Source organism: Heteronotia binoei, chromosome 21 (assembly GCF_032191835.1).
Source record: "Heteronotia binoei isolate CCM8104 ecotype False Entrance Well chromosome 21, APGP_CSIRO_Hbin_v1, whole genome shotgun sequence".
NCBI lineage: Eukaryota > Metazoa > Chordata > Lepidosauria > Squamata > Gekkonidae > Heteronotia > Heteronotia binoei.
Genome location: NC_083243.1, coordinates 115,148,503 through 115,174,903, shown reverse-complemented (window position 1 = coordinate 115,174,903; position 26,401 = coordinate 115,148,503). Strand labels below are relative to the sequence as shown.

At 44.6% G+C, this 26,401-nt stretch overlaps 1 protein-coding gene across 3 annotated transcripts in view; it reads left to right on the top strand.

Annotated features, from left to right (window-relative positions):
* Positions 1 to 26,401, top strand: part of NAT10 (N-acetyltransferase 10) — a 49,860-nt gene that overhangs the window by 10,686 nt on the left and 12,773 nt on the right. For all 3 annotated transcript variants that reach the window (XR_009556568.1, XM_060261972.1, XM_060261973.1), the window contains exons 6-20: positions 5,466 to 5,580; positions 5,782 to 5,889; positions 6,312 to 6,445; positions 7,969 to 8,062; positions 9,604 to 9,702; positions 10,956 to 11,092; positions 12,727 to 12,851; positions 14,169 to 14,319; positions 16,227 to 16,323; positions 18,630 to 18,746; positions 20,352 to 20,453; positions 20,557 to 20,631; positions 21,744 to 21,860; positions 22,004 to 22,137; positions 23,128 to 23,176. Coding sequence is in view for 2 of the 3 variants with exons in the window: in XM_060261972.1 (XP_060117955.1) it covers positions 5,466 to 5,580; positions 5,782 to 5,889; positions 6,312 to 6,445; positions 7,969 to 8,062; positions 9,604 to 9,702; positions 10,956 to 11,092; positions 12,727 to 12,851; positions 14,169 to 14,319; positions 16,227 to 16,323; positions 18,630 to 18,746; positions 20,352 to 20,453; positions 20,557 to 20,631; positions 21,744 to 21,860; positions 22,004 to 22,137; positions 23,128 to 23,176 (1,654 nt within the window). In the remaining variant the exon portion in view is untranslated. The remainder of the gene's footprint in view (positions 1 to 5,465; positions 5,581 to 5,781; positions 5,890 to 6,311; positions 6,446 to 7,968; positions 8,063 to 9,603; positions 9,703 to 10,955; positions 11,093 to 12,726; positions 12,852 to 14,168; positions 14,320 to 16,226; positions 16,324 to 18,629; positions 18,747 to 20,351; positions 20,454 to 20,556; positions 20,632 to 21,743; positions 21,861 to 22,003; positions 22,138 to 23,127; positions 23,177 to 26,401) is intronic.

The following is a 26,401-nucleotide window of genomic DNA, read 5'->3' as shown; positions in this document are numbered from 1 at the left end:
AGTCAGAGTTTTCCTCTATGTCGAGGGTCTCGCATCAATCCCGAAAGCCGTCGGCATCGGTGTCGATTCCCCCGGAACGACGCATGGTCCCGCTCGATGCCCATCGACGCCCATCGCCACCGGTCCAGTCTCCTCCAAGAGAGTTTACGCCGATGCTCTCAGAGCACTCTGCCCACCGAGAGTCTTCGTCGTCGGTATTGGACAGTGATGACCAGGACTTAGAGCCCTCACCGGTCTCCCAGACGGCCGAGGATCTTCCGATTTCTCCATCGGAAGATCTGAAGTCATACGGGGACCTTGTGAGGAGGATTGCAGCCACTCTTAATTTGCCTGTGACTCAGCCAGAACCCATCGTGGACGACACCGTGTTCGATATCATGCAAAAGAACACATCCACGGCTGTCGCCTTACCAGTCACCCAGGTGATCCTCCAGGCAGTTAAGGAGCCCTGGAAGAGGCCATCATCAACGCTGGTCTCATCCAAGCGGCTGGACCATATGTACAGGGTCCAGGAGGCAGGAGCTGAGTTCCTTTTTACCCATCCAAAGCCGAACTCAGTGGTCGTCTCCTCCTCCTCGAAGGCATGGAAGGTTCATTCCTCCCCACCCGATAAGGAAGGGAAGAAGATCGATGGAATGGGCCGCAAAGTTTATTCAGCAGGGGCACTCGGTATCAAGGTATCTAACTATGCAGCTTGCATGGCTAGATACCAGTAAGCTGTGTGGGAACAACTCTCCCTCTTCCTTTCCTCATTGAGTGAGGATAAGAAAGCTGCTGCAAAGAAGTTACAAAAGGAGGGTCTTGCTGTAGCCAGACAACAACTGGCTGCAGCAAAACACATGGTAGAAGCTTCAGCCAAAGCCATCACCTCTGCCGTCTGCATCCGTCGCCACTCCTGGCTTAGGTCGACGGCCTTACACCAGGACACTAAGACTTTTATAGAGGACCTGCCCTTTGAGGGTGATGGGCTCTTCAGCACCACAACAGACACGGCGCTGCAGGAGTTTGACAAAAGTGTTAAAACCTCCCGCAATCTGGGCGTCCAGGCTACCCCCAAAGCTACCAGGTCCAAACAATGGCCTAAGCCTTGGTCCAGGAAGCCCTATCAAAAGTTCTCCCTGAACAATGGCGTCTTCGCCCTTCGCAGGCTGAACGACCCTCCTATCCTGGCGACAACAGGAGTCGTTACGGGACCCAACCAACTACCAAGTCCAAGGGCGCTCGCCCCCAGAAGCAGGGGGTTTGACTTCTCCCCAGCACGCGTTATTGCCCCCACTGGTGCTTCATCCATCCGCCTACGCCCTTTCCTGCCTGCCTGGGAGTTGATCTCCACAGACAGGTGGGCTCTGTCCATCGTAAAAGAGGGCTACAAAATAGAGTTTGTTCAGACCCCGAATCAGTCCGTGGTAGTTACCACTCTCCCTTCCCCACCTCTGCTGGCGGAGGTGAGCAACCTCCTACAGAAACAAGCCATAGAGGAAGTTCCATTGGAGGCCAGGACAGGAGGCTTCTACTCTCATAAGAACATAAGAACATAAGAGAAGCCATGTTGGATCAGGCCAACGGCCCATCAAGTCCAACACTCTGTGTCACACAGTGGCAAAAAATGTTATATACACACATACACTGTGGCTAATAGCCACTGATGGACCTGTGCTCCATATTTTTATCTAAACCCCTCTTGAAGGTGGCTATACTTGTGGCCGCCACCACCTCCTGTGGCAGTGAATTCCACATGTTAATCACCCTTTGGGTGAAGAAGTACTTCCTTTTATCCGTTTTAACCTGTCTGCTCTCGCTACTTCCTGGTTCCCAAACGGGATGGGGGTTTGAGGCCTATCATGGATCTTCGGAGTCTGAACAAATTTATTCTGTACCAGAAGTTCAGAATGGCCACGCTGCAAACAATCTTGCCTCTCATCAATCAGGGAGACTGGATGGCGACCCTGGACCTCAAGGATGCTTACTTCCACGTCAGCATTCATCCTACGTTCAGGCGTTTCCTAAGGTTTGCAGTGGGTGCTCGACACTTCCAGTTCAGGGCCCTACCGTTTGGCCTGTCTACCGCTCCTCGGGTGTTCACGAAGCTGATGAGCCTGGTGGCTGCCGACCTTCGGCTCCAGGGAGTAGTTGCCTTCCCATACATCGACGACTGGCTTCTTGTGGCGAAGTCGAGGGAGAGTTTAACAACACACATTGCCATCACTCTGCATCTTCTCGACACCCTGGGGCTACAGTTCAATCTGGAGAAATCCCATCTCACTCCTTCAAGGACAGTGCAGTTCATAGGGGCTCTGCTGGACACAGATCAGCACCGGGCGTTTCTTCCGTCGCAGAGAGCGAAAGACATCATCAATCTGGTGCAGCTTCTCCAAAGGCGGCAGTGGGGCACAGCCCAACAGCTCCAGCGGATGCTGGGGCTGATGGCGGCGACGACAAGCGTGCTGCGTTTCGCAAGACTACGAATGAGAACTATGGTTCTTGCGCCATTTTCGTCCTCTCAGAGACTCACCTCGAAAGAGGTTCACCATCCCGCCTGCAGCTCTTCAATCACTGCAATGGTGGGAGTCGGAGAGCAACATCTGCCAAGGGGCTCCCTTCCATCTTCCGACCCCTACTGTGACTATCACTACCGATGCTTCCCTGTGGGGGTGGGGGGCCCACCTGGAAGATCTCTGTGTGGGAGGTCAATGGCCTCCGAGACTGAGTCGGTGCCATATAAATTACTTAGAACCGCTGGCGGTTCACTTTGCCCTTCGTTCCTTCTGCCCGCTAGTAGCGGGGAGAACTATGGCACTGCTTACGGACAATACCACTGCCCTGTATTATATCAACAGGCAGGGGGGGACAGTATCTTGCCGGCTATGTGCGCTGGCGATGGATCTCTGGATGGAGTGCCTCCAGTTAGACATTTTTGTGAAGGCGACACATCTGCCGGGGGTCCTCAACATACAGGCGGACTCTCTTAGCAGGGGTGGAGCCTCTCCACACAAATGGGAACTGCAATGGCGTTTCCTGGAGCCTGTGTTCCAACTCTGGGGGTACCCACAGCTGGATGTTTTCGCGACAGCCGAGAACAAGAAGTGCCCTTTGTTCTGTGCCAGGGGAGGGGCGGATCCAGCCTCGTTGGGAGATGGACTCCTACTGCCGTGGGGGGGCCGGTTCCTTTACATGTTTCCACCTTTACCTCTGCTGACGAGGGTGGTCCACAAGCTAGTGCAGGAGGGGCCACGTTGCATCCTGGTGGCGCCTTGGTGGCCCCGTCAGAGTTGGTTCTCGATCCTGCTCCAACAGTCGAAGGGGGTCTTTTACCAGTTTCCGGCGGAACCGGACCTGTTGTCGGCTCAGGGCGGACACGTGCTCCACCACAACGTGCCGCATCTGAAGCTGACAGCGTGGTTCATCGACCACTAGGTTTTTCTACCAGGGAGCAACAAGTCCTAAGCAGTAGGAAGCCTTCCACCCGTACTTCTTATGAGAGGAAGTGGAAGAAGTTTAGCAACTTTGTGGCTGACTCTCCTGTGCCGCCTGACAGTGTCTGGCTCTCGGCAATTTTCGAATTTTTGTTGGCTTTGGTGGATGAGGGGCTGGTATTCTCTTCCATCAAGGTCTACCTGGCAGCCATTTCTGCCTTCCATGGTTCTGTGGAGGGTTACTCTGTTTTTGCTCACCCTCATTCCAAAAGGTTCATGAAGGGGTTGTTCCGACTTCATCCTCCCTCTAGGTCCCCTCCGCAGTTGTGGGACCTGACTCTGGTTCTGGACAAGTTGACTCATCGTCCTTTTGAACCCATGGCAACATGCTCCTTACAACTTTTGTCATGGAAGACTGCATTTTTAGTTGCCATCACTTCAGCACGTCGTGTGGGGGAGCTCATGGCGATGCGTTGTGACTACCCTTACCTTGCTTTTCGGGAGGCTGGGGTTTCTTTAGCTCCAGACATCACTTTTCTCCCCAAGGTGGTTTCTCAGTTCCACCTTAATTTAGAAGTTTGGTTACCTACGTTTTATCCTAGTCCTTCCTCGGATGAGGAACGTAGATTGCATGCGCTGGACGTTAAGCGTGCGCTGTTATTTTATTTAAATCGTTCATGGGGTTTTCGTAAAGACAAGCAGCTTTTTGTCTCATACTCTGCCCCCAAGTTAGGGTCCAGGATTTCGTCTCAGAGACTTTTGAAGTGGCTTACTGAGACGATTAAACTTTGTTATTTGTTGGCAAAGAAGCCTTTACCTGGACCTGTTCGCGGACACTCCACAAGGGCGATGGCCACGTCGGTGGCATTCCTGAAGGGTGTGTCCCTTTCCGATGTCTGCAAGGCGGCTACCTGGTCTTCTCCGCATGCCTTCATGAAGCATTACGCGCTGGACGTGCATGCTCAGCAGAGGACTCGGTTGGGAACTGCGGTGCTGCAAGCTGTTTCTTCAGGTTGACCGTCTTCCCGCCTCCAGGTATGTTTTGCTTGCTAATCTCCCATGAGTGTGAAGCACAGAGACCACGAAGAAGATAGACAGGTTGCTTACCTGTAACTTTAGATCTTCGAGTGGTCATCTGTGCATTCACATTACCCGCCCTCCTTCCCCACTGCTGATGGTCTCCCTCCAGTAGGAGCTTCCAGTGGTCAGGAAGGAACTGGCGGAATCCCCGCGCCGGCGCCGGTGAGCATGCGCACTGGGACGCCTGCGCATGCCCATTGGCGCCGAGCGCGGAAAAATCCCGGGCTTTTCAGGTACCGATTCGGGGATCGGCGCAGGCGCACTATCCCATGAGTGTGAATGCACAGATGACCACTCGAAGATCTACAGTTACAGGTAAGCAACCTGTCTTTCTCACACTATTTTGGAAGCAGATAAGAGTTGTCTGTGTGAACCTGTGGGAGAGGTGACTTGAAAGTACTACCAGGCTGTAGCATAAACATCCTTGGGCCAGATGGATTTATTACTTGCCCAATGGTTGTAAATAAGGGGGGAGCAGAAGAGAGCTGGTGACCTGCTCTTTGTCTGAAAGAAAATAAAGTTACAGAAATGAGCGCGCTTGACACCTGGCTGTACAGGATAGCTATGTATGCACAGACCTGAGAGGAAGTAGGGGTGAATTACTAAATCTGAAGTATTAAGATGTGAGTTCACATGTACTTTTTTTTACTCTTATCTGTTGATTTACATATTTATAGTTATTGTTTTGCTTAAACTTTCCATTTAAATACACTGGAAGTTCATTGATCACAACATACAAGAGGTGGAATGTTCCACACAGAATCTATTGCTTGTTGGAGATAGGGCTTGGGTCCTCCTGAGCCTGGGCCTTTTTTAACATAATTTAGTTCACTTTTTTTGAACATTTGCTTTGTCCAGAGACAGATGAATCCCATGTGGATTGGTGATCGGATAAAGAAAAGGTTGCAGGGTAAGAAATACCTGCTTATTTAACTTCTTCACTGGTGGTCTCTCTCTTGTCTCCTTATATAGATTCATTCTGTCTCTGGCCTCTTGTAAGACATGCATGGTAGTTGATGATCAGCTTAACATACTCCCAGTCTCTAGCCACATTGCAAATATAGTACCTGTTCCACCCCGATCTCAGGTAAGTATATGTTAGTTGAAGCTTTTGAGCTTTGACTATAAATTAATTTAATGTTCAGTACAGAAGAGTATAGTAAATTCATATAAGCCTTTTTTATTTAATTGGGTTCAAGTAAGAGCTTTCCATTAGGTTTGTATCCACTGTTTGTGAATTTAATGACAGCAACTGTTTTGATTTGGGCAATTCTACTCTCACATATAGGAAGACAACCTGAGTCCTCAGGATATGGAGCTGAAGGAGTTGAAGGAGAGTCTTCAGGACACGCAGCCTGTTGGAGTGCTGGCTGAGACCTGTAAAACTCTGGATCAGGCAAGTATTGCAGTCACACTGGGATGAGGTATAGATGAGCCCAGGTCATTGTGGTGAACCTCTGTGGTAGTGTTAAATTATATAGCTTCTAATTCCATCTCCCACTTGCATGTTTTTAAACCTTAAACTGTGGTGCTTCCTCCTCTGATAGTTGTGTTTGGCCTCTCATTACAGCTTTCCAGGGTCAACTGAAAACTTTATTATTGTGGAAGACCATTGAATAAGAATTTTGTCCCACTTTTTAGTTTTTAATGGTTATCTTACACTGTGTTTTAATTATTGTATTGTATTTTACTGTGCCCTGCTTCCAGCTTAACTTTTATAGAACAATGATATAGAAATTCCCTAAATAAACAAAGAACTATACTATTTATGGTTGTCAACCAAACAGCCATACTGATTACTTGTTTCCTCATTGCTAGGCAAAAGCACTTTTGAAGTTCATTGAAGCCATTTCTGAAAAGACACTGAGAAGTACTGTGACTTTAACAGCTGCTAGAGGGCGTGGTAAATCTGCAGCCTTAGGATTGGCTATAGCTGGAGCAGTGGCTTTTGGGTAAGTGTTTGGTTAGATAAGAATGTATTTTTAAAAAAAGATAAGTATGTATTTGCTTTAGTAGCTGAACTGTGCTGCTGTATGATTTAATTATTTCCTGTCACTTTTAGCGACTGTTGCAGACTTAAAGTTTAAGGTGTTTTGACTAGAAGGTCAATCCAAGAAGCATTTTTAGCCCTCAAGTTGCAACTGACTTACAGCAAGCCTGTAAGGTTTTCATGACAGGAGACATTCAGATGAGGTTTTCCATTGCCTGCATCTGTGTTAGGAACCGTAGACTTCTTTGATGGTGTCCCAGCCACATACTAACCAGGGCTGATCCTGCCTAGCTTCTGAAATTTGATGAGATTGGGATAGCCAGGTCAGGGCTAAAAGTAATTAGTATTCCAGGCATGTGTGCGTGGAATGCCTGGAAGTCATGGTGGACTTCTGGCAACTCATAATGGGGCTGGATGTTCAGAGCGGTGGCTTGCTATTGCCTGCCTCTTGCATCCTAGCCCTGGTATTCTTTGGAGGTCTCCCATTCAAGTACTTGCCAAGGTCAGGCTTGCCTGGGCTATCCAGGTCAAGACTCAGGTTAAAAGCATTTTAGGGAGTTATAATCTCCAAAATTCTAAATATATTTTGAAAAGAACTCATTAAAATGTGAGTGCTACCTACAAGTTCTAATTCAGTAGTACTGAGTGCCCATTCTGTTCTTTTCCTGCCACCGAAGTTCCTCACCGCTCAATCTTAAGTCCATTTGGCAAGGAGCTCTGAGACCAGAGTCTCATGCTGTGCACTTTACCCATTGAGTTGTAGAGTGTTCTGGCTGGGGCTTGTGAACGGTGGGATAGACAGCAATTGGCTGCTGGGGAAGGGGGCTCAACTGTCATAAAGGAAGGGAGGTGATTTTGTCATGCCAATAATTAGCATCCTGAGCTGCTTCAGATGTCGTGGTCATGGCCGAGGGGAAGGGCTTGATTTTTTTTTAGTACACTTAACACCTGTGGGCTACACTTTTGAGGTGTGTGTGTGTAACTTTCTACTTCTGACAGGGAGCCTTTTTAGGTTTGAAAGAGCTTAGGGAGCCAAAAACAACAGCCATACTTCAGAACCACCCATAACCACACAAGCATAGGGGTCTGTGCCTCAGTTGTGCTGCTGGGCCACTGGTGTGGAGCTGCACTAGCACCCAGGTGCAGCAGTGGGGGCCTGTGCTGGAATAACCAACCCTTACACCGATGTAGGAGTTATGCTAGTGCAAAGGTTATTTGTTTCCCTGAGTGCTCCCTCCCCCTTAGGATTGCACTGTTAAGAGATTTATTTTGGCATATATTTTTGTGGAGTAGAGCACATTGATCAGGTGCATGAAGCATATCCTTGATTCGTAAATATTGTCATGGGGGAGGAGGATGTCTTAATAAATTCGTTAGTATTTTAAGTTGCACCATAAGACTTCTTGTGGGTTTTTTTTCAATGACTAATATAGCTACCACTCCAAAATTATAACACTTCTTTCCATCCCCCTTTTTTGTGTACAGCTATTCCAATATTTTTGTCACATCTCCCAGCCCAGATAACCTTCACACCTTGTTTGAGTTTGTATTTAAGGGCTTTGATGCACTACAGTATCAGGTAAGATGAACATGTCATGCAGAGCACTTTTGTAGATCTTTGATTTAAGATGACCAGGAAACCTTCCTTAAACTGAGTTAAATCACTGAATACCTGCAAGGGTGGTAGTGTTCACCCTAACTAGCAGTGGCTCTCTAGAGTCTTGCTTGAGGTTTTTCTCATTGCTGAGTCTTTTAAAGATTCAGATAATTGAATCTGGAGCCTTCTGCATGCAAAGCAGAAACCACTGAGCTATGCAAACTGCCCACCTTCTTTTTGTATGACTGATGCAGTAAAATACATAGATGTTAATCATAGTCACTTCAAACCACCATCAGTATTTATTTCCTTGTTACATTTATACCTTCTATATTGGAAGTCAGGGAGGTGTTTGTAGGATTTCCAGAAAATTTCCCCATCTACTGTCAGGCTGCAGATCACTTTAGCACCATCATGTTCCTTCAGATCTTAGCCTGATGAACAGTCACCAGATTAGCTCATGTATGACATGACAATTTTCAGTCAGAGGGTCCTAATTTACATACTGCACCACGGTAATTAGGTAACTAAACTGAATTCACTGTTGAGTCCTGTGATGCTGCTTTAGGTAGCTTAAAGCACTTAACATGTGACCTTTTTACTGGTCTTCCTGAATGATGAAGTTTTAATTCTATTGTTATTTGTACTGCATTTAAGCCTGCTATAGCCTTTTGTTCTAAGCACTTAAAAGAAGTAAATTGGCTTTCTTGGATGTGTGAGAGACCAAAATGAAGTAAGTTAATGGTAAATCTATCTGTAAATGGGATCATGTATCTATTTAAAGAAGACAAAAGTTGTATTTTCTCAGTAAATTCAGAAAATAATTTGCTTGGAATATCATTTTGAATTCTTTGCCTGAACTATTGTTGGGGTTGTAATTAGTCATTCAATAGATGCCAGCACTAGTGGTCAGTTCATGAATTATTAATATAGCAATCTTAAGCAGCACTACACTCTTCTAAACCCATTGATTTGAACTCTTTAGGATACCACTGTCATTCCGAAAATTAGATCCAGGTATGGATTGCTAATTCCATCCCATACTATTGTCTGATGAAGTGTGCTTTTAGCACACGAAAGCTTATATACTCAATAAAATGTGTTGATCTTAAAGGTGCTACTGGACTCCAGCTTTATTCTGAAAACTAGATCATTGTATAAACTGTGCACTAAACATGTAGTGGGAGAAGCATAATTGTGCTTTACCCATTACCTCCAGAGCTTGATATGACGTATATATGGTGCAACTGCATGAACATACTCACATGCACAGTTTTATCCCTATCTTTCAAAATTTCACCTAGCTTTTTAAACATAATTTTTGAATGTGTTATATATGTTACCAAAGAAAGATGTAGTTTTGATGGGCAGAAGCAATCCTGATGTACCACATTGTACACTGGGAGCAGTTTGCCAGTTAATGTTTAAAAATAACCACTTTCAAACACCTTTTCCTCTTTTATTAGTGTGCTATACTGTTTTTATTTGGTTCTCAAATATTCTTGTTTGCTTTTCTTTTCAAGGAGCACTTAGATTATGAGATAATTCAGTCTCTCAATCCGGAATTTAACAAAGCTGTTGTCAGAGTAAACGTATTCAGAGAACATAGACAAACTATCCAGGTAAATTACCTTTCATACAATTTTTTCTGTTTGGTTTTAAACACATTTTGGTTTCTGGAATTCTTCATGCACAATAACAACTTGCAAAGGCCAGACAGTATTGCTTCTGCACGGTCAGATTTTATTATTTAATGCAAACATCTTTGTTAATTTTTTATAGCTGTGGGTTTTGGAGAGCCAATGTGGGAAAATGCTTAGAATATACTAAGGCAGTGAAAATATGGGTTCAGATCCCCACCGTCAAAAAGCTTAGCAGGTGACTGGTCTATTCACATTTGCAATGTGTAGTGTAGATAAATTCTAGTGTAGATAAATTGGCCCTGTCTCTGTAGTATATAATGAACCAAAGTGTGTGTTAGGGGAGTTTTAAAAATCCTAATATAACCCATCTCCCCTTTTCCCAAGTTCTGTCTGGGGAGAAAAAGATTCCCTCAAGGCTTTAAGCTACCAAAGCATGCAATTTTAATAATATGATCATCCTGATGCAAGCAAGAAAAGATCAAGCTGACATAGTAAATGGTTCAAAGTTCTTCATTTACAGGATAAAACAGACAAAAGGTCAGGGTCTAGAATTCCAAAAGAAAAGTTTGCCAATTCACCAATACTTTAGCATCGTGCAGTGACTGTTACTGATTATTCGTGATAATATGTAGTATTTCAGAATGCCTGAAGTCCTTCATAGCCATTGTGATAGTATTTTTTTTTTTTTACAATGGCATTATTGAACATGAAGTAATTGGAGCGGCAGATGGCTACTCTAACCTACACTTGCTTAAGGCTGCTTAGTCGGTTTGTGGCAAGGAAGTGAACTGGGAATTTCCTGGTTCCCACTCATTTTATGAGCCATTATGCTTCAGTTATTTACATTTTTATAATATATTTAAATTCCACTTCCCCCTGATCAGCAAGACCCAACAGTAGCTTCAGAGTCAACATAAATTGGTATTGTGAAATTTGTCATTTCCCAACTTTGTCATAGTAAGTGCTAAGGTTTGTGTAACTGTGTTAGATGATTTAAAGCTGTATTTTCTTTGGTAGCCACAATTATTATCTAAATCTTGGTCACTGGAACTGCATACAGGATTTAAAGAACTGTGTAGCTACCTTTGCTTTACTTCAGACAGTACCAGACTTAAGGAGAAAAGTGCATGGATTCCCCCTCTGCCTACTTTTGGATTGATTTTGCTTCTAGCAGAACTGTCATTTTACTTTTTTAAAAACTCTTGTTCCCCGCCCACTTCTTTTCTGACTAGTATATACACCCAGCTGATGCTGTGAAACTGGGTCAGGCTGAACTTGTGGTGATTGATGAAGCTGCTGCTATTCCCCTGCCCCTGGTGAAAAAACTTCTCGGCCCTTACCTTGTATTTATGGCTTCTACAATCAATGGGTAAGTATTCTGTCTGGGTAGAGAACATGAGTCAGTGGTAGAGCATATTCTTTTCATGCTGAAAGCCAGAATTCAGTCTCTGTCATCTCCTTTGAAAGAATCTTAGGGAGCAGACTGTTCCTTGCTATGATTCTGGAGAGCTGTTGCCAATCAGAGTAGACAATAGTGATCTGTATGGGTCAATGAGCTGATTAAGTGAAAGGTTTAATTTTAGCTAGGTACACACGGGTCCTGTCTCCACTCTGCTGTGAAGACTTCTGTGACTCTTGCTAGATAAAGAGCAATACATCTTGATGGTTTGGCCTTTGAGATATTTGGATTATGCTGGCATAAGGAAATTACATAGAAAATTATTGTGACATCTCTGGCACTCTGATGGGTGGTTCTGTCTGTCTGTCTTAGTTAGTACTTGAGAATGCACATGGATGATCATTTGTTGGAGTGTTTCATTCCAGAAATTCCTTCCTGTGGGTAAAGATAGAATTCTTTATGGTTTCAGCCTCTATGGGCTCTGCACAGGACAGAGCTAAGACTTCTGGAACTAAATCACTAATAACACAATAGATAATCCCAATGTTGAAACACTTTTGATGAATCAGGATTGATACCCAAGAGCAGTAGGTTCATTCTCAGAGAGTAAACTGGAGGATACATCACAAGAGATACATGCAAATTCACCTCCTGCAGTGCTGGAGCGTACAATTAACTAATGTCCAAGGAACAAATCCCCATTGCTTTCCAGATATTTGGGACCTTCTCAGTGCTCTTTTCTGTGGTTACTATGCAGACTCGCACTGAAACCTTAGTGCTGTGGCTGAGACACACATCTCTTGGATCCTCACTGCCCCCATTATCCTGATTGCTCTTGCTGGTGAGCAGAATAAATCTTATAGACTTGGACTGTTACTTGGCCATCTTATCTAGGGCTAGATTTCTGCATTCACACTTCTGGTACTTATCAGATTGGTGTGCATATCAACCTCAGCATGGGTATTCTATGCCAGAACCAACAGCTACCACATCAAGTTCCTGCAGGACCTAATGGCTAACCTGCCTCAAGAAAATACCAATCCATAAACCACTGGATTGTAACCGACTGCTACAAATGAATGACAAGGAGGTACCAGCTGTTCTAAGTACTGATCATACCACTGACCCAGATGCCCAGTCCTGTACTGAAGTACAAGCCCTGACTGTTCCAGGAAAGAATGGAACCAGGAAGGCATGAATCACCCCTCTAAGTCTGTGTGCTGGCACCTCCTTTTCAAGGGGTAGTGGAGGAATCAAAAATCATCGTTCTGGGAGGCCATGAACAGTGCTCTGTGCAGGCATATGGAGTCTATAAGTGTGACTACACAACACTGTCCCTTTAATAACATCAGTTACAACCACCTCTGTTAGGCACAAAGGCCCAGACCTAGCTTTCTCTGACAGGGTAGTTACTTCTAAGTAGAGAAGGATAAAACATGACCCCCCCCCTCCACTCTTATGTGGAACTATGGCAGTGGGTGGGTGCCATGTGAATCTTCCAGTCATGAAGCTTGGCGCCAAGTTCTGCTGCGGGCAGTACATTAAGCACCGCAGGATTAATACTTCTTTCTTTTTCCAATTGATTGTGCATATTGTTTTAATAGCTATGAAGGCACTGGTCGTTCCTTGTCTTTGAAGCTAATCCAGCAGTTGCGGCAACAGAGCGCACAAGCCCAAGCCAGTATGACAGCAGAGAACAAATCCACCACCACCGCTAAACTCTCCACAGGTATTTTTCCCAGGGCTGCATAACTTGAGCTCTGTGTTGCTGATCTGCTGCTTGCAAGGTTTCCCCCCCCAGATTTGTACAAAAAAAATATTTACCCAGCCGTTCCCTGTAAGTACAAGGGACTAATAGTTTCATATGAATGTACCTATTAATAGGTGATCATCTGGCATGCAAGTTGTCCTCACTGAGTAGGCTTCCCAAAAATTCCCATGAAATCAAAGGGTATCATACATGTTTCATTTGGCTGTCACTGCTGAACCATTGTTTGACCAATGCATGAATTCACCTGATCTTTTTAAAAAGCCATGTAAGCTCAGTGGCCTTTGCTGCACTTTAAGGCAGTAAAGTCCATTAGTTGATTGTGCTATATTTGCTGTTCTGCAGCTTTTGTTGGTGATTCCCTCCAAGTGGTATAGTATTATGAGAAAGGGAGGAAAAGTCTTTCCACTTTTATAATAGAGCCAAATAAATTTGGGTTTCCCAAATATTTACCTGAATCCCAATACAACACTGATATTTGGATTTGGGAATATTCAAGAATTTTCCAGGTTCATTGACCCAAATCAGAAAAATACAATTTTTTTTTGCACACCCCTAGTTATAGCACAAACTAACAACTTGGTTCTCTTTAAAGTGTTCTATGTGCAATGTTCCCTCTAAGCTGTGAAGTCTTGTGAGCAAAAATTCTACATTGTGAGCCACTGACATTAAATTTGTGAGCTACTGCATAAATTAGTTTGCTCTAGGGCCATTTTTCCTGAGCTGAGACAAAAATGTGTGAGCTGGAGGCTAAAAAATGGTGAGCTATCTCATACTAAGTTTAGAGGGAACACTGTTTATGTGTACTCCATTTTTTCATTTACAGTTTTAGTCCTTTCAATTTGATGTTCCTATTGATGTCATGCTTCTGTTATGTTAAAAATAAGAAACCAAAAATCCCACCCAAATTGCATTTTAAAAAACCTCTCCAATGCTTGCATAGTGAGTTCTGCATTGATGCTCTGGGGACTTACTCTGTGAGCTTTCATGGGAAAGAGCAAGCATGTGCTGAATCAGAATGTTATTGGATAAAGAGTGTACCATACACACTCACCATTTCCCCCAACTCAGATCTTTCATTGTTCATATATTTCAACATATTTCATGGGAGTTTTATATGAAATTACTTCCCATTTGTGACTGTGCAGAATAGATTATTCTTTGAACTTATCTACTAGGAATGGAGATGAGAAAAAGGGAGATGACTGACAAGAAACCTGAAATCCCCATGGTTTTAGCTGTCACTTGTGATCCCTTTTGCCTTGTGTTTTTTTACAGTCCGTACACTGCATGAAGTTTCCCTCCAGGAATCCATTCGGTATGCCCCCAGAGATCCTGTTGAAAAGTGGCTGAATGACTTGCTGTGCTTGGATTGTCTCAGCATTACTAGGATTATATCTGGTTGCCCATTACCCGAGACCTGTGACTTGTATCCTTTCTGGTGTTTGCACTACATGTAATGCTCTTAAAGTTTTGTAATAACCAATGTTCCCTCTAAGCTGCAGAGTCTAGTGAGCAAAGATTCTACTTTGTGAGCATTAAAGTTGTGAGCTGCTGGATAAATTAGTGTCCTCTGGGGTCATCCTCCCTGAGCTAAGACAAAAAAGTGTGAGCTGGAGGCTAAAAATCTGTGAGCTAGCTCACACTAACTCAGCTTAGAGGGAACCCTGGTAATAACTACATGAGATGGAAGCTTTGACTATATCTCTAGCACTTTGAATGTGCATCCTAAGTGTGTACTAAGGAACTGGTTAACAGCAATGACACTTCCAAGTTAAAAGCAACAAAAATTCAAGCATTCAGTCGGCCAGACAACATAGTGCAAAGATTTATCCATCGGCCACATTAATAGTGGTTGTTTTTGACAAGGCCTTTATCACCCATGCAACAAAATTTCCCATTTGCAGCATTACCCATGTTCTTTTGTTGGCAAGCAATATAATTAGACTGTCATTGTCTGTAATTAACATTAGGCCTGCCATGTAGACTTTACATGGCACATCTTGAGTGTTTGTGCAGCCTTACCTCAGTTGTATCGCAACAGAGAATAAACATCCCTGTGTGTGTGTATTTTCTCAAGTGATTTGTCCTCTGCAGAAAGGATGTGGATGGTGGGTTTGAAACATACAAGATAATGCATTTACATGCATGTAATACATGCATTTACAAGATAATGCATGGGATGGAGAAAGTAGAGAAAGAAGTACTTTTCTCCCTTTCTCACAATACAAGAACTCGTGGGCATTCGATGAAATTGCTGAGCAGAAAGGTTAAAACGGATAAAAGGAAGTACTTCTTCACCCAAAGGGTGATCAACATGTGGAATTCACTGCCACAGGAGGTGGTGGCGGCCACAAGTATAGCCACCTTCAAGAAGGGTTTAGATAAATATATGGAGCACAGGTCCATCAGTGGCTATTAGCCACAGTGTATGTGTGTATATAAAATTTTTTGCCACTGTGTGACACAGAGTGTTGGACTTGATGGGCCGTTGGCCTGATCCAACATGGCTTCTCTTATGTTCTTATGTTCTTATACATACACATGTCTGGATAAACATTGCAGACTGCCTGTAGGGTGCCAGCACTCAAAGTGTGTAGCACAGTCCTATGCATATCTAGTAGGAATAAGTCCCAATACGTTCTGTGTGCTTAGTTTCAGGTAAATATGCATGGAATTGCAGCTGAAGCCTTAGTGCCTTCCTCCCACACATGGAGTGTGTGCTGGGAACAATCTTTCTCTAGGCCAGCTCCATCCTTTTTATAATAACTGCCCCCCCCCAAAAAAAACCCTTGTTATGGTGATCCTTTTAAATAAAATGGGCACAGCAGTAGACTTAAGCTACTGTTGTTAGAATGCCTGATGTTTTTGTTTATCTTACTGGTGTATTGGTAGGCATTCTGACATAGCCTTTCCAGTAGGGGGAAAAACATTGTTCTGCTCCTCCAGATCTTGACAATTTTAAAGGCAAAGAAGCATGGAGTGATGATCACTTTAAGTGCTTCTTGGTTCTTTAGTTACAAGCTGTCTCTTTTGTGTGTGTCTCTGTGCGCGCACATGTGTATGTGTTACGTCTTTCTGACCATGTGTGTTGGATAAGGCACCTCTGCATTCAAGACTGATATTTGTATTACTTCTAACACGAAGAAAAAGATGCTGGAAATGAAATGTAACAAGCTGCTAAGGCAGGATGCCTTCTCCCATGTCTACTAGTGATTATAGTTGAAGGCACTTGGCACGGTGCATGCCAGTATAGCAGATATCGATCAAATACAGTCTGATATGTCCCTGGACAGCCTCTTTCAGTAGTGTTTCCCCTTAACTTGTGGCATTTAGATACTATGTGAACAGAGACACCCTCTTCTGCTATCACAGAGCATCGGAAGCTTTTCTTCAGAGACTGATGGCTCTGTACGTGGCTTCTCACTATAAGGTTAGTGATATTATTTCTTTTCCTGTGTTGGAATTCTTTGGGGAATGGCAATTTGTGACTTTCCAGTAAAAGCTCGGTGAGATAAAATGTTTGGCATAACTTGTGTCCCCCTTCCCCCACTTTTTGTTTTCTCATTCTTTTTTTGTGTTGCTAGGAAAAATCCCTATTGAGAACAGAGATAATTGCTTTTCTTTTTACTTGATGTTTGTTCATTGTAGTGTTATGGGGCTGATAACTAGAAAATGCTGCAACTTCTGAAGGAAGGATGTTCGCTAATATTTCAAGTTGCCTTCTGAATAAAATTCAATTTGCAGAGTGTATTTCGGAAACTTTAGTCAGGAATTAGAGGAGTCTCAGATATATGTTCAATAGTTTCAGCTTCTCCCAAGTGACACTGGCAAAGTCTCTGATCAAAAGGCATCTTCCTGTATCTCCCCTCAAGGACAGCCAACACCTTGCTAGGGTAAAGGTTTTTCTCAACTTATGATCATCTAGATTGAAAAGATAAGCAAGAGGAACAAGTTGGTACCTGAACTGCTCAGGCACTATATAAGCTGGATTTATAGCAAGATCAGATTGTCTCAGTGTTCATTATTCTTTGTTTCAGCACTGCCTTAGCCTGATCCCCACTAAGGGTCACTATGGTTTGAGAAGAAAATCCAAGATTTAATATCTGCTTGACCACCTTCAACCATTTAGATTGAACACTTACTACTAATATCAGATGTGTTAGACCTTGTGGGTAAAAACTGATGTTAAACCAATATCTAAATGAAGCCAGGGTGACTCTAGCTTCTATAGTCATCGAACCAGTTTCCAGTCTTATCATGGCATTAGGCACACCTCTCAGGACCTAAAGGGCAGCCCTTAGGAATTTAGCCTGGACCCATTTGAGAGGGAGAAAGCAAAGGTGGAGGGCCCAGAAAGGTGCCATAGTAGAGCATTTGAGGGATTACTCTCACCTGAAATAATTTGCACGCTACGGATATAAAATGGGCCCATCTTGTGCATAAAAAGAGTCACAGATTAATGGGTCAGGGTACAGTGAAACGTAGCTACCTTGAATGTTTTTATGGGTGTATATTTTAAATAAATAAATGGAAACACAGTTCTTTAATTGATTGCTCTGTCCCCTTCTGTTGCTTCAGGCATGGCACCTAGCATATATTGCCAGGATACTCTCAAGACTTTATTTCTTATAACCTATATTATATCAGTCAAAGGACTTAGATTAGTGTGACTCTGCTTAGGATGGCTCTGCTAGTTTAGTTTGGGATTCTGGTTTCAAGGCTTCCTGTACATACTGAAGAAATAGTTGAATGGAAGGCATTTCATTTAGACTTGGGCTGCTGAAAGATGTACTGCTGTGAAAAGAAAACAGTGCATTATAACTTTTTTTTTAAAGGATTAGATTTTACCAACCCTGAACGCAGATATTCACAGAATAGACCTTTCCCCCTTTCCTTTCCTCCGCAGCCTCCTAAGCTTCCCAAAAGCTGTCCATAAAGTCAGGTTGCCCTTGGGAATGGATGTGGAGTGGGTAGGGGAGCTGCAGCCTGAAGAAATCAGCTGAAATCATTCCTTCCCACGTTACTTGAGGTTGTTTATGAACAAAGCAAGCACTGATGCAAGATATTAGGGGAGGGATTTCTGTCCATTTTTCCTTGTTGCAGCCACCTGCACCACATCTCACTCTATTTTCAAGGCTTCCCTGACCTTTTGAGGCAGTTTGTTAGGGCCCAGGAGGCTGCAGGCTCGTTCCTTGAGCCCCTTCTATTCATGGTCTATAGGCTCCAGCCCAGTTTATATATTGTGTTTATAAGACTGGATAACTCTTGCATCTTTGTTGTAAATAATAGTTATAGGTTTGGTGAGGCAATTATTTATACAAAAACAGTGTTGCTATGGGTTAAATCCAACAGTCCAGCAGAAGGTGCTGATAGTCATGGAATCTCCTTCCCCTCAGTTGCTTCTGACTTGGCAAGGTTGATTTCCAGTGTTGCAGGATCCATGTGGTCTAATAGCTATATGGGTTGGGGGTGGGGCTGCATGGGGAAAAGGGCAAAATTGCCCTTCTGGCTATCGCAGCAGCTGAGTAAATGAGGAAGGGGGATAATTTTACAGTCTTCTACCTCCTTTATGTTGCCCCGAGTCTGTGTGGATCCACAGGCAAATCAGTTTTCTTGGAGCCAGAAGGGGTTGCTGGAGAGTGGGGAATATGAAAAGGATCTCTAATCTGTGCACCCATGGACTGCAGGGTGCATATGCTAGAGAACTAACTCTGTAGCATGCTTGTGTCATTCCAGAATTCTCCCAATGACCTCCAGATGCTTTCTGATGCTCCTGCCCATCATCTCTTTTGCCTTCTGCCACCAGTTCCACCTACCCAGAATTCTTTGCCAGAAGTGCTTGCTGTTGTTCAGGTAAGAGAGAGAAAATGTATGCATTTAAATGACCTGTACTAATTTGGGAAAAGAACAGCAGAAAGACATATGATGGCATGCTTTAGTTGTCTGGTTTTATATGTTGATGCAGCTAGCTAGAAAACTTGTAGCAAACTGGAAAACATAAAGTATGCTGCCTTTATTGTTATGGTGTTTCAACTAGAATGTACAATAAGTTTCAGTCTTTTCCAGTATCATTTTAGAAGAAATTGATTTCTTACTGATGAGGAACTGGGAAGGTCACTGCAGTTGCAATTCATGTTTTTATTTAAAATATTTGTATCTTGCCTTTATAATAAGGTTCAAGGTGGCTAACAATAAGTAATTAAAATGCACAGCAGCCAATTAAGCAGGATGAAACCCACTGAAAGGCCAAAATTGTGCCCATAGATATAGTATTCTTAAATAATCCAAATATATTCATTTATTCTGTCAAAGTTCCAACTACTATGAATGAATGCCTCCAGACACCCTAAGTGTTTACAGCCCTTTTTTAAATTGATCGTGACAGGACTTGTTACATGTTCACTGGAACGCCATTCCAGAGTGGTGATATAAGAACTGAAAAGGCTCACTTTCTAACAAAGTATCTGTTCAAACTAGATACAACTGGTTCTTTCTTGAGCAGATCTAAAAGGGTACCTGAGTTGGTAACCAGGAGAGACAGTCCTTCAAGCAGGGGGGGGGGCACTGGGTTGTGAGGGGCTCTAAGCCAACATCTTGAACTGAACATAGGGGCAAAGAGTTAGCCAGTGCAGCTGTCTCAGTGGAGGTGCAGAAAGGTCATATCAGCTCAATGTGAGGCTGCATTTTATGCCTGTTGATGCTTTTTAGTTGCCTTCAAGGACAGTGCATGCAGAATATATTCTGCTGGGTTTGTGAAACAGAGCTGTCCCACCAAGGCTTTGGCTAAGGTGGCATGTGTCCAATAAAAAAGTCAGCCTTCCCTGCTGAAGATACCACTTCTGCATAGCTCAAATTAAACAAACATCAGAGCCTAGTGGCAGCAGTTTCTGAGATTATGTGCACAACAAATGATGCAATCATTTTTAATTTTTATGTAATGTATTTTATTATTATTTCTTAATTGCTTATCTTCACTGAATGGCCTAATTACTATCTGTTATCTGTCCTGAGCCTGCTTGTCAGGGGGGCAGAATACAAATCTTTAAAATATGTTACAGTAGTAAATCTCAGAGGTTATATAGCATGAGTTATCATGGTCAGATGAGCTGAGTCTAGAGAGGAACATTGTTTATTTTGAAGGCTCAATGGAATACAGATTTGCAGTCATAAATAACTTTAGTAGAATTTGGAACAGAAACAATATTGCTTGTTCACTAAAAATTGTTTCAAGCAGCTTTAACATTTTAAATCTTACAAAACTAGGATTTTACTCTCATGGGAACTCAGTAGGAATTTGCACTAGCTGAGACATACCATACTTACTACTTCTGTTGAACTGTGTCTGATCAAATACCCTTCCCGTCTTCAGTGGTTGACTGCAACATAGCACTCCAGCACCTGGTCTCAACTCTCTGCTTTGTTTCCCTTCTGCTGTTTCCCTTTGTTCCCTTCTTGCAGGTGTGTTTAGAGGGTGAGATCTCTCGCCAATCCATTATGAATAGTCTGTCCAGAGGGAAGAAAGCATCAGGAGATCTTATTCCATGGACCATTTCAGAGCAGGTAACAAAGCAGCTGCTCCTCTTGTACTTGTTTGGCTCATCATGAATGTTTTTCAATTCAGTAAGAATGACGCCCCCCCCATCCTCCTTTTATCTCTTCATAGTTCCAAGATCCAGATTTTGGTAGCCTCTCTGGTGGAAGAGTTGTTCGCATTGCAGTCCATCCTGATTATCAAGGGGTAATGTATTACAGTCTTCCATAACTTACTTTGTTGCAAGACTGAAAAAAAATCAAAATAATTGCAGAAGGAGCAGCTGTTTTGTACAGAAAACGTCATTCTCAACACCAGCCCAGAAACCAAATTTATGTGGATCTGCCACTGGGGCTCATCATGGCTAGTGAATAACTAGCCAGTTTGGTGTAGAGGTTAAGTGTGCGGACTCTTATCTGGGAGAACCGGGTTTGATTCCCCACTCCTCCACTTGCACCTGCTAGCATGGCCTTGGGTCAGCCAGAGCTCTGGCAGAGGTTGTCCTTGAAAGGGCAGCTGCTGTGAGAGCCTTCTCCAGCCCCACCCACCTCACAGGGTGTTTGTTGTGGGGGAGGGCGGTAAAGGAGATTGTGAGCCGCTCTGAGACTCTTCGGAGTGGAGGGCGGGATATAAATCCAATATCATCTTCTTCCTCTTACGTTGTGAAATTCAGGCTGTTTGCTTGGATCATGGTCAGGTAGTGAAGCAGAGGAAGAACTCCCTTCCCTAGTTCCTCTTTGCCCTGCTGGAGTGGTAGGGAAAGGGCACCAGAGAAGAATACCCCATGATGGGACTTGTGTAATTGCAAGACTTGAGCCCCTGTAATGGAGGGGTGGGGTGGGGGGGAGATCTGAGAAATCAGGTGGAGGCAGAGTTTATAGATTAGGGTATGTATAGAGAAATATGGGGAAATGCAGGCCATGCACTCATGCACAACTAGTCAGTGGGAAGGCTAGTCAGGATTATGGGAATTTCTGTGGTGTCCTACTGCAGGTATCAAGCATCTGTCAGGTCCTGTAGAAGCAGTCTCTGGAGTGATCATTTAAAAGTCATTCCAAAACAGGGTCTTAGCGGGATTGCCCACTCCAGAAGTTAAATCACATCCTTAGGAGCCAGTGCAGTCAAGTAGTGGATGCATCTTCTATAACTTGTTAACAACTAGCAGTCAGTGCTTATTGAGTGGCTTTTTTGCTTCTCTAAACCAAGAGTGATCCCACATCTGTGTGTGGAGAAGGAATGTTGAACTGTCTTGAATAGGTGTCCTTTCAGAGCTCTTCTCTTTTAATAGTCCTCTTTTTCTGAAAAACTTCTTTCACCAGATGGGTTATGGCAGCAGAGCTTTGCGCTTGCTGCAGATGTATTATGAAGGCAAGTTTCCTTGCTTGGAAGAAAAAATTGCCCAGAAGCCAAAAGAAATTTCTACTGTGAGCAGTGAGGTATGTATGGAAACCCTGGCTGGGATTAACATTTCTTGATGTATGGTGATAATCACATCTCCATAGAACTTGTTTTGGGGAGTTGGCAGATCTTAAGCAATTCCTGTTCTCCTGCTAAGCTGACTATTCTCTTATTGCTTTAGGCTGTCAGTTTATTGGAGGAAGCTGTGCTGCCTCGAAAGGGCTTGCCTCCTCTCCTCCTCAAGTTGGGTGAGAGGCAAGCAGAGAATCTCGACTACCTTGGTGTGTCTTATGGGTTGACCCCAAAGCTGCTCAAGTAAGAGTTCAGTTGTATTTGTGCTCTAGCGTGACAGAGGGAACTGGACACGCTAATGTTTTGCTAATGCTTCTATTGTAGCTATGCATCTTGCTGAGAAACAACCTGATTAATTCAAAGTGTATATATAACAGTGTATACATCTGACCTTATATATATCTTACCTTGGGATAATTGCTTGGATTGGCTTTTATGGAATAAATGTATGCTGGGATAATCTGTTCTCCATTGCAAGACCTACTTGCAGTAGCACAAGAGCCTGATACTGCATGGTGGGGGTGGCTCCTGTATATCTGGAGATTATAAACACACCTGTGTCAGAATATATTCCATTGTCAGTTTTCACATCAAAAAGTAGTGATCCTCTGGAAATTTCCATGGAGCAGTTGTGGTAGTCTTTACCTTTATTTGATCATTTTGGGTCACTTTTGGGGGAGGGGTCATGACTCAGTGGGCAGAGTATCTGGTTTGCATGCAGAAGGTCTCAAGTTCAGTTCCTAGTATCTCCAGTTTAGAGGAGCAGTTAGTAGGCGATGCGAAAGACCTCTACCTGAGATCTCGGAGAGCCACTGCCAATCTAAGTAGGCAGTACTAATCTTGATGAACCAAGATGAATTATACTTAATGAATTATACTGATTCAGTATAAGGGAGCCTCATCTGACTCATGTGACCATTGTTTCTTCTTACTGCTCCTCCTCCTCCCTGCATTAGCTTCATGATAGATTTTACTCAGTCAGGGATCATGATGATGCCACAACACTTTCTAGGCAAGCAGTCATGGTTCTGGATGGCATCAGTGAGGGCAACTGAGATTGAAGGGGAGCTAAACAAGCCATCTTTGGAAGTAATGCCAAAGATTGGAAGAAGGCAAGGGAATTTCTGTAACTTTTGTGTGTGTGTGTGTGTGTATATATGGATTATATAGCCTTTAAAGCAACTTCATATGCTCTGAAATACAATCAAGTTTTTTTTGTTGTCCTTTTACTAGATTTTGGAAAAAAGCGGGATTTGTACCAGTTTATCTGAGGCAGACTCCAGTAAGTTTAAGTTCCTGGTCCAAAGAATTCCTAAGATACCTACCCTACAGAATGACAGTCTAAATTAAGATCACCATCCTTACTCAGTTGAACCAGCAGATTAGTTAACATTAACCACATTACTTGATTAGTGGTGGAGCTATTTAATGGGTGGTAGGGCTGCAAGTCTGCTTATTTTTGAGGTTATTTTGGATCTTCTTTGTGGTCTCTGTGCTTCACACTCATGGGATAAAGCGCCTGCGCCGATCCCCGAATCGGTATCTGAAATGCCCAGGATTTTTCTGCACTCTGCGCCAATGGGCATGCACAGGCGTCCCAGTACGCATGCTTACCGGCGCCAGCGCGGGGATCCCGCCAGTTCCTTTCTGACCGCTGTGCGGAGAGGATCTACCTTTTGTGTCCCTGGTCGGTGAGATAGTTGGTTTTGTCTTTATCGTTGTATATAGCCCGTTTGTTGTTTTTCTTAGTGTAGATAGATAGATAGATAGTTGTTAGATAGTTAGTTAAATTTAAAAAAAAGTTTGTGATTGTTGGACTTGCCCTTCAGGGCCCTTCCCCCTGTTTGTTTCCCCCAAATTTTTCCCCTCAGAGGACTCTGAGTGGGTTTTTTTACGATTGGCGTCTATGGAAAGACGTTGGGGTTTTTTAAAACGCTGCTGCTCTTGTGGGAAGAAGATTGCCTTACCAGACGGCCATTGTCTGTGTCTTCTCTGCTTGGGTGAAGCACACCACGTGGAGTCCTGCCCACACTGTCTCCGCTTCTCCTAGCAAACGAGGAAGAACCGGGCGGCACGGCATTCAGCTGCTTTAACTGAGTCGGCACTCCACCCTCAGAGATCGGCATCGGGCCCGTTAGCATCGACCATGGCAGACACTCCGGCCCCGATGGTCACATCGGCTGATGCGGCACCGGTCTTGACCGAAATGCCGATCGAGCGAGGCCCCTCCACAAAACGATCCCATGAAGGATCAGTGGATACGCCTGCTAAGAAGCGTCGGGATGACTCAGGGACCCGAGCATCCATACTGAAGAAGGCGAAGTCCAAAGAGAAGCGGAAGAGGTCCTGCACTCCATTGCCTTCTCGCGACGTTTTGGCACCGATGGCTTCTGCTCCGCCAAGGAAAATCCTGGCGTCCCCGTACCGCAGCCCATTGGCATCGAGAGGCAGTGCCCATCAATCCCGTCTCTCGATGTCTGAACATGAGATCGACCTCACTCAGCTATCCTCGTCTTCCGGGTCGCGACTATGTAGTGGGAGTGGTTTGATTTCCAAAGTAGAGGCATCGGCGCCGATGGACCCGTCGACCCCGATGGAACCTAGAGGCAGACAGGATCTGGAGCCTTCCATGGCACCACACCGTTTCCCACTGCTACCACCGTGGGAGCAGCGTCAGTGGCCGCCCACCTATCCGTGCCCTTACCCACCATATCAGTGGTTTCCACCAAAGGAGTTTGTGGAGTGGGATCAGCAATCGGAGGCATCTTACATGTCGAGGCTTTCACACCATTCAAGAAGGCCATCAGCATCGATCCCTCCGGAGAGGCGCACCGCCCCAGCGGCTGAAACTCATCGGCGACCATTGGCATCGACCTGTTTGCCCATCCAGGAATTGACGCCGATCCTCTCCGAGCACTCCATTCAGAGGGAGTCTTCCTCGTTGGACTCTGAGAGTGGTACTGATAACCAGGAATGAGCCTTGGAACCTTCGCCAGTGTCCCATACGGCTGAGGATCTTCCTATCTTGCCATCAGAGGATCTGAAGTCCTATGGTGAACTGGTGAAGAGGATGGCAACCTCCCTCTCCATGCCTGTGACGCAACCACAACCCGTCTTGGATGATAATGTCTTTGACATTATGCAAAGGGACACATCCACAGCAATCACTTTGCCAGTCACCAGTGATTCTGCAGGCAGTCAAGGAGCCCTGGAAGAAACCATCTTCTACGCCGATGTCATCTAGAAGGCTAGACCACATGTATAGGGTCCAAGAGGCGGGTGCCGAGTTCCTTTTCGCCCACCCAAAACTGAACTCAGTGGTCGTCTCTTCCTCCTCCAAGGCGTGTAAGGTCCACTCATCCCCACCTGACAAGGAGGGAAAAAAGCTGGACAATATGGGAAGAAAGGTCTACTCTGCAGGAGCCCTAGGAGTAAAGGTATCTAACTATGCTGCTTGCATGGCTAGATACCAATACTCCGTATGGGAACAACTCACCCCTCTCCTCTCTTCCCTGAGCAAAGACAAAAAGGCTGCTGCCAGGAAGCTGCAGAAAGAAGGCTTTGCTGTGGCCAAGCAACAATTGGCTGCAGCAAAGCACATGGTGGGTGTGTCCGCAAAGACCATCACGTCTGCCGTGTGCCTTCATCGACACTCATCGACACTTCATGACTTTCAACGTCAACAGCCGTGCAGCAAGATACTAGGGCCTTTGTTGAGGACTTGCCCTTTGAAGGGGATGGCCTGTTCAGCACCACCACAGACAGTGCACTGCAGGAGATAGATAAGAGCCTGAAGACCTCCAGGAACTTGGGTGTGCAAGCAACCTCCAGAGCTCCCAAGGCGAAGCAGTGGCACAAACCATGGGCCAAGAAGCCTTATCAGAAGTTCTCACCTGAACAACAATGGCGACCTCGCTCGACCCAGCCAGACAGCAGGCCATCAGGAACCGTTATGGCTCTCAGGCCACTGGAAATCCAAGGGCGCTCACCCTCAAAAGCAGGGCCTTTGACTTTCTCGTGGCACACGTCATCGTCCCCACTGGTTCAACATCTATCCGCCTCCACCCTTTCCTACCTGCCTGGGAGTTGATCTCTACAGACAGGTGGGCTCTGTCCATCATAGAAGAGGGCTACAAAATAGAGTTTGTTCAGATTCTGAACCAGTCCGTGGTAATCACCACTTCCCCTTCCCCACCTCTGCTGGCAGAGGTGAACAACCTCCTACAAAAACAAGCCATAGAGAGAGTTCTGATGGAGGCCAGGACGGGAGGTTTTTACTCTCATTACTTCCTGGTCCCCAAGCGGGACGGGGGCTTAAGACCAATTATGGATCTTCGGAATCTGAACAAATTTATTCTGTACCAGAAGTTCAGAATGTCCACTCTGCAAACGATCCTGCCCCTCATCAATCAAGAGGACTGGATGGCGACCCTGGACCTCAAGGATGCCTACTTCCACGTCAGCATCCATTCGGCGTTCAGGCGTTTCCTTCGGTTTGCAGTGGGTT